The sequence below is a fragment of the Spinacia oleracea genome, chromosome 3 (assembly GCF_020520425.1).
Source record: "Spinacia oleracea cultivar Varoflay chromosome 3, BTI_SOV_V1, whole genome shotgun sequence".
Taxonomy (NCBI): Eukaryota; Viridiplantae; Streptophyta; class Magnoliopsida; order Caryophyllales; family Amaranthaceae; genus Spinacia; species Spinacia oleracea.
Window position 1 is genome coordinate 143,436,774 of NC_079489.1, and position 6,047 is coordinate 143,442,820.

At 38.3% G+C, this 6,047-nt stretch overlaps 1 protein-coding gene across 1 annotated transcript; it reads left to right on the forward strand.

The window, feature by feature from the left end:
• The first annotated feature begins 510 nt into the window (after nt 1-510).
• On the forward strand, nt 511-3,062 carry LOC130470136 (uncharacterized). Its single transcript, XM_056839741.1, has 3 exons — nt 511-1,131; nt 1,291-1,733; nt 1,796-3,062. Exons 1-3 carry the CDS (start codon nt 511-513, stop codon nt 3,060-3,062), a joined length of 2,331 nt encoding a protein of 776 aa, XP_056695719.1.
• The last annotated feature ends 2,985 nt before the right edge of the window (nt 3,063-6,047 follow it).

A 6,047-nucleotide genomic window follows, 5' to 3' on the forward strand; every position in this document is an offset into this window, starting at 1 on the left:
GATGGATTTTATTGTACTTTTGTGTATGCTTTCAATGAGAGTAGGCAGAGATTGGAGTTATGGAGATATTTAAAGAGTTTGAACACACAGGAACCTTGGATCATGTGTGGTGATTTCAACTGTGTTATGACTAGTGAGGAAAGAATTGGTGCTCCTGTGAGGCAAGCTGAAATTGCTGATATTAATGAGTGTATGCAGGATTGTTGTATGGAAGATGTGAAGTGTGTGGGGAATATGTTCACCTGGAATAATAAGCAGCAGGGTAGTGCTAGAGTATTCTCTAAACTGGATAGGGTGTTGGCTAATCCAGCTTGGCAGAATGTTTATAAGGATGCAGAGGTGTGTTTTATGAGTGATGGTGAGTTTGATCACACCCCTGGACTTCTCACTGTGTATCCAAAGGTTGCAAGTGGAAGGAAGCCATTCAGATACTTCACAATGTGGAAGACATCTCCAACTTTTAATAGCATCATTCAAGATGTATGGAGTTAACAGATTGTTGGAAGCAAGATGTATGTGCTAGTCTCTAAACTAAAGAATATTAAATCTGCTTTGAAGGAACTCAATAAAACTGGTTTCACTGATATCCAAGCTGCTGATATTAAAGCTCATCAAGTATTGATGGAGGCTCAGAAAGCTATGCACTCTAATCCTACTGATTTAGAGTTAGCTGAACTGCAATTACAAGCAATTAAGGAGTATAAAAAGCATCATGAGGTGTACATGGATTTCATAAAACAAAAAGCCAAGCTAGATTGGATTAAAGCTGGAGATGAAAACACTACATTGTTTCATCAAGGTATCAAGTCCAGAATTTTGCAGAATCAGGTTTACAACATTCATGATATGCATGGAAAATGGCAAGATACAACTGATACAGTTTCTGGTGCTTTCTTGGATTACTATATGAAGCTGCTTGGCACCACTCAAGTTGACAGGAAGCCTGTGTTTAAGGAGATTGTGTTGAGTGGCCCTATGATTACAGATCAACACAGAACAATTCTTACTGCTGATTACACTAAAGAAGAAGTGAAGAATGCTTTGTTTTCTATTCCAGGTACTAAAGCTCCTGGTCCAGATGGCTTTGGTTCTTTTTTCTACAAGGATGCTTGTCACATTGTTGGTGATGAGGTAATTAATGTTGTCCTTGATGTTCTGAATAGTGGTAAACTGTGAAAGGAGATTAATCACACAGTAATTACCTTAATTCCAAAAACAAAGTGTCCAAAAAATGTGAGTGAGTTTAGGCCTATTTCATGTTGTAATACACTGTATAAGTGTGTTACTAAGGTGCTGTGTGGGAGGTTAAGACAAGTGTTACCAGACTTGATTTTTGAGAATCAAGGAGGGTTTGTGCATGGAAGGTACATTGTCCACAATATCATGGTAATTCAGGATCTGGTTAGGCATTATGGAAGGAAGTCAGTTAAGCCAAGCTGCTTGTTAAAAGTTGATCTACAGAAGGCTTATGATACAGTTGATTGGTGTTTTCTTCAAGAGATGTTGGAGATTTTAGGTTTTCCTGATAAATTTCTGAAGCTGGTGATGACTTGTGTCACAACTCCCATGTTTTCTCTTATGATTAATGGATCCATGCATGGTTTCTTTAAATCAAAGAGAGGATTGAGACAAGGTGACCCTATGTCACCACTGTTGTTTGTTATATGCATGGAATATCTATCCAGAATTCTGCATAAGTTGACTGAGTTGCCTCAAATTCAATACCATCCCAGGTGTAAAGACCTTAAGCTCACTCATCTTTGTTATGCTGATGACCTCATCTTGTGCTGTAAAGGAGATTACCCTTCCATTTACTCCCTTCTTCAAGCTTTTGCCCTGCAAAGTCATCTAGTCTGCTGGCTAATAAAAGTAAATCTGCTGTTTATTGCCATGGCATGGCTGATACTGATGTGACAAGAGTGGTGGAAGCTTCTGGTTTTGTTAGGAGTGCTCTACCTTTCAAGTATCTAGGGGTACCTATTTGTTCTAAAAAGATCTCTGCAGGCCAATGTGATGTTTTAGTGGATAAAATGACAGCAAGGATTAAAATGTGGAGCACTAGGAATCTGTCCTACACTGCAAGAATGCAGTTGATTAATTCAGTTCTGTTGAGCCTGCATATGTATTGGGCTCAGGTTTACATTCTTCCTAAGAGTGTACTCCATGATATCACAAGAATATGTAGGGGATTTTTATGGAGTGGACAAGCATACAGTAGCAAGCCAAGTAACATAGCTTGGGAAAAGGTTTGCTCTCCTAAACAGAAGGGTGGTTTGGGGTTTAGGGATGTGCTCACTTGGAACATAGCTAGCATGGGGAAATATGTGTGGGCTATCACCAATAAACAGGATAACATATGGATTAAGTGGATTAATTCAGTGTATATCAAAGATGGGGATTGGTGGGAGTACCAACCTAATGCATCTGCAAGTTGGTATTGGAGAAGAATTTGTGCAACAAGGGATCAGTTGAAGCAAGTGTATTCTCAGAATGATCTTAAAAACATGACATATTATTCTGTGAAGCAGGTTTATGGTAAGCTAATTGGTGATAAACCCCATATTCAGTGGGATAAGGTGGTTTGGAATAGGCTGAATGTGCCAAAACATAGGTTTATCTGTTGGTTGGCTATGCATGGTAGACTGCATACTATAGCTACTCTAGCCAAATTGGGGATCAGTACTTCTGCAAGATGTTTAATTTGCAAGCAAGGTGATGAAGTTCATGAGCATCTGTTTTTCAATTGTCCCTATAGTTTGTTGTGTCTGCAAGGGCTTACTGATTGGCTTGGCATTCAGATTACTGGTACAAACTTGCAGACTGTAATCTGTGGTATTAAAAGGAAGAGACTTTCTAAATTCAGAACTCAAGTATGCTATGCAGGGGTGGCAGCCTTGGTTTACCTGATTTGGAAAAGCAGAAATCAAAGCTTCTGGGAGCATTCTGTGCCAACAGTGTATTCTGTAATGGGGAGTTTGAAGCAAATTGTGAGAGCTAGCATTACAGTAGTCATGAGTCAGAAAGTGAGCAGGAGTGACAGTAGTTGGTTGCTCAGTTTGTAATCTGAAGTGTAGGTGTGTGTGTGTAGTTGTGTGTAGCTTGTTTGTTTGTTGTTAGTTGTGTGTTGGCTGCTGTGGCAGTTAGTAGTGTTGCCTGCTCAGTTTGAGTAGGTTAGGTTGTATTGACGTTTGTTTGGTATTAATTATATTGCTTGCTTACCAAAAAAAATAATTAAACTAATTACAACTATTTGATGGTACGCAGACCATATTTGAATTGAAAAACAATTTTGGTACTTTAGACCAATTACATTCAAATTAATGGTATGCATACCATATTTTCTATCCTATTTGGGCCATACTAGTCACTTCATAACCTGCAAAACAGTACATATACAATATATACCATTCACCCATTCATTATCATGAATGGCCCACATAGCTGGTTAGTAAAACACGTTATGCATCACATAAATATTTGCAGATATTAATCAAGGGCACCAATAATCTACAAATTATTCAGTCCCTATTAATTCTAATCAAGTTGTTTTAACCTTAAGGATTTGTAGACCTAATCAAGAGTTTATGGCTAAAAGGGTTCCCACTTAAACCAAAAAATTCATATGCTTTACTAATTTTAAACATAAAAATGTATTTCTAGTCTAACCGGAAACATAAAAATTTAATTAAAATTTAAATCTCATATAAATTTATAATTGAATCCACATATTTAATTTATTTTCAGACGTATTTAAATTAATTCATGATTTTAATTTTGGTAAAATAATTAGAATAAATGAAATTTATTATAATTATAATATTCAAAATTAAAATCCAAGAAAATAATTTAAATTATTAACTTTAAAATTAATTAAAATTACATAAACTGAAAATTTCAAATTATAATTTTAAAACGATCTAATCGTAACACAAGGTACGCAACATCACCATGCAACGCACAGCCATAGGCCACACGCACGCAGCCATCGCTGGCCATGTGCGCGCAGCCTATGTGCTGCGTCGCATCTGCTGCTGCTCACCATCGCAAGGCATCATCGAAGCACGCTCGCTGCTCACCATCGCAAGGCATCATCGAAGCACGCTCGCTGCTCACCATCGCTGGGCGCGCACCAGCGCTCGTCGCACGCGAGCCAGCGCTCGCTGCGCGCGAGGCTTCGATGCAGTCGTAGCGCTCGTCGCACGCGAGCCAGAGCTCGCTGCGCGCGCGGCTTCGATCGCTGCGCGAGGCAGTGCGCGTTGCATGTTGTGCTGCTGCTTTGTGCTCGTGCACCATAGCCTTGCTCATTGCATTCGTACCGCATGGGCGACGAACTCCCTTGCTCGTCGTCGCATGCCCGCACTATACAACACCCCTTAAGGGTAACACGTAGCGTCCATTGCTTTGTGCGTGCAAGTTTTATGAGCGAATCGCATAAAAATTAAAAAATTTATTTTCAAATTAATGACAAATTAATAAATCATATTAATTTCATAATTTTAGGGCGAAAAATCGAAAATTTATTAATTAATTGATTTTCGATTAACATGGATTCAAGTCTAGGTCATAAAAATTTAAAATTTAACACAAATTTACAATTTTTATGGTGGTTTTAATCATAGGTATCTAATTAAATTATTAACTAATTATGAAAATCAAATTAATTCTAAATTATTCCAATTTTCAACAAATTAATCATAATTACAAATTAGATTGCATAATTAACAAGGCAAGGCATTCAAACTTGTTAAACATATACAGTAGGTCAATAAAAAATTCAAGATTTAACAACAAGAATCGCAAATATTTAATTTAACATCTTAAATTTACAAAATTTTGCGTTCGAAAAACTAAAACCTCCGAAAAGTAATAGTTAGGCTTCGAATTTGAGAATTCTGGGTTCGGCCGAAAAATACTAATTTTGTCAAAATTTTAGAATTCCTTTGACATGCGGATTTGATACAAAAATCACTCGATTTGGATGAGTAACGAAGAAACTGCCGAAAAACTGCGTACATATAATTAAATAAACGCAATTTGCAATTAATTAACAATTACGAAAATTAATCACCCCTTTTAATTCTTGCAAATTTGTAATATTTAACCATGTTTATGCAATTTAGATTATGAAAATAATAAGAGGCTCTGATACCACTGTTAGGTTATGATACATATGACAAAACATAAATCATGCGGAAAACCTTAATGCCAGGAAACATATTATTTACGCATAATCATTTAGCATAATTTAGGAGCATACACTTTGTAGCGTTCCCTCCCTAGCTGCGCCCGAACCGAACAAGAACAAGTCTTTACGACTCCAAATGTCGTCCCTCCGTAGATAGTCCACAGTACGTCCGGATCCGCCTCAAGTTAGACCAACTAGAATCGCCCTTAAGGTTACTAGGAATTTCGGCTATTGTGTTTGCAAGTGTATGGCTGATTTTTCTTTCAAAAACTTACCCTTTGAATACTTCAATTGTGTCTATAAATTATGACCCTAGGCACTTATTTATAGAGGTATGGAAAAGGAATTATAATCCTATTAGGATATTAATTAGTTTAATTAGAATCCTGCTAGGACTCTATTAAATAATCATTATCTAATAGTTTTAGGATTTAATCATATTTCGAATCGCGATTGCTTTAGGATTCCCGCACGAGCATTGCACGAGCACCGTACACCCGCGCAAGCCTTGCGGCCCACGCTAGGCGCACAGCGCTCGGCCCACTGCTGCTGTGCTCTCGCGCGCGCGCCCCAGGCCTTGGCTGGGCCTGGCCTTGCGCTGGGCCTGGTCGAGGCTTGGCGTGCGATGGTGCGTGTGGCTCGCTGGGCGATGGCCTTGCTTCGTGCTGGGCCTTCGTCTTGCGGGTCTCGTCCGATGCTAATTCGTACGATACGCTTCCGATTAAATTCCCGATTCCGGAATTCATTTCCGATACGAACAATATTTAATATTTCCGATTCCGGAATTAATTTCCGTTTCGAACAAATATTTAATATTTCCGTTTCCAGAATTATTTTCCGATTCCGATAATATTTCCGATTC

Coding starts and splice junctions, on each gene's coding strand:
- LOC130470136 (XM_056839741.1), top strand. CDS start 511: ATGTATGTGCTAGTCTCTAAACTAAAGAATATTAAATCTGCTTTGAAG. Junction 1,132..1,290: donor GTCACATTGTTGGTGATGAG/GTAATTAATGTT, acceptor TGTGTTACTAAG/GTGCTGTGTGGGAGGTTAAG. Junction 1,734..1,795: donor CAAATTCAATACCATCCCAG/GTGTAAAGACCT, acceptor TGTGCTGTAAAG/GAGATTACCCTTCCATTTAC.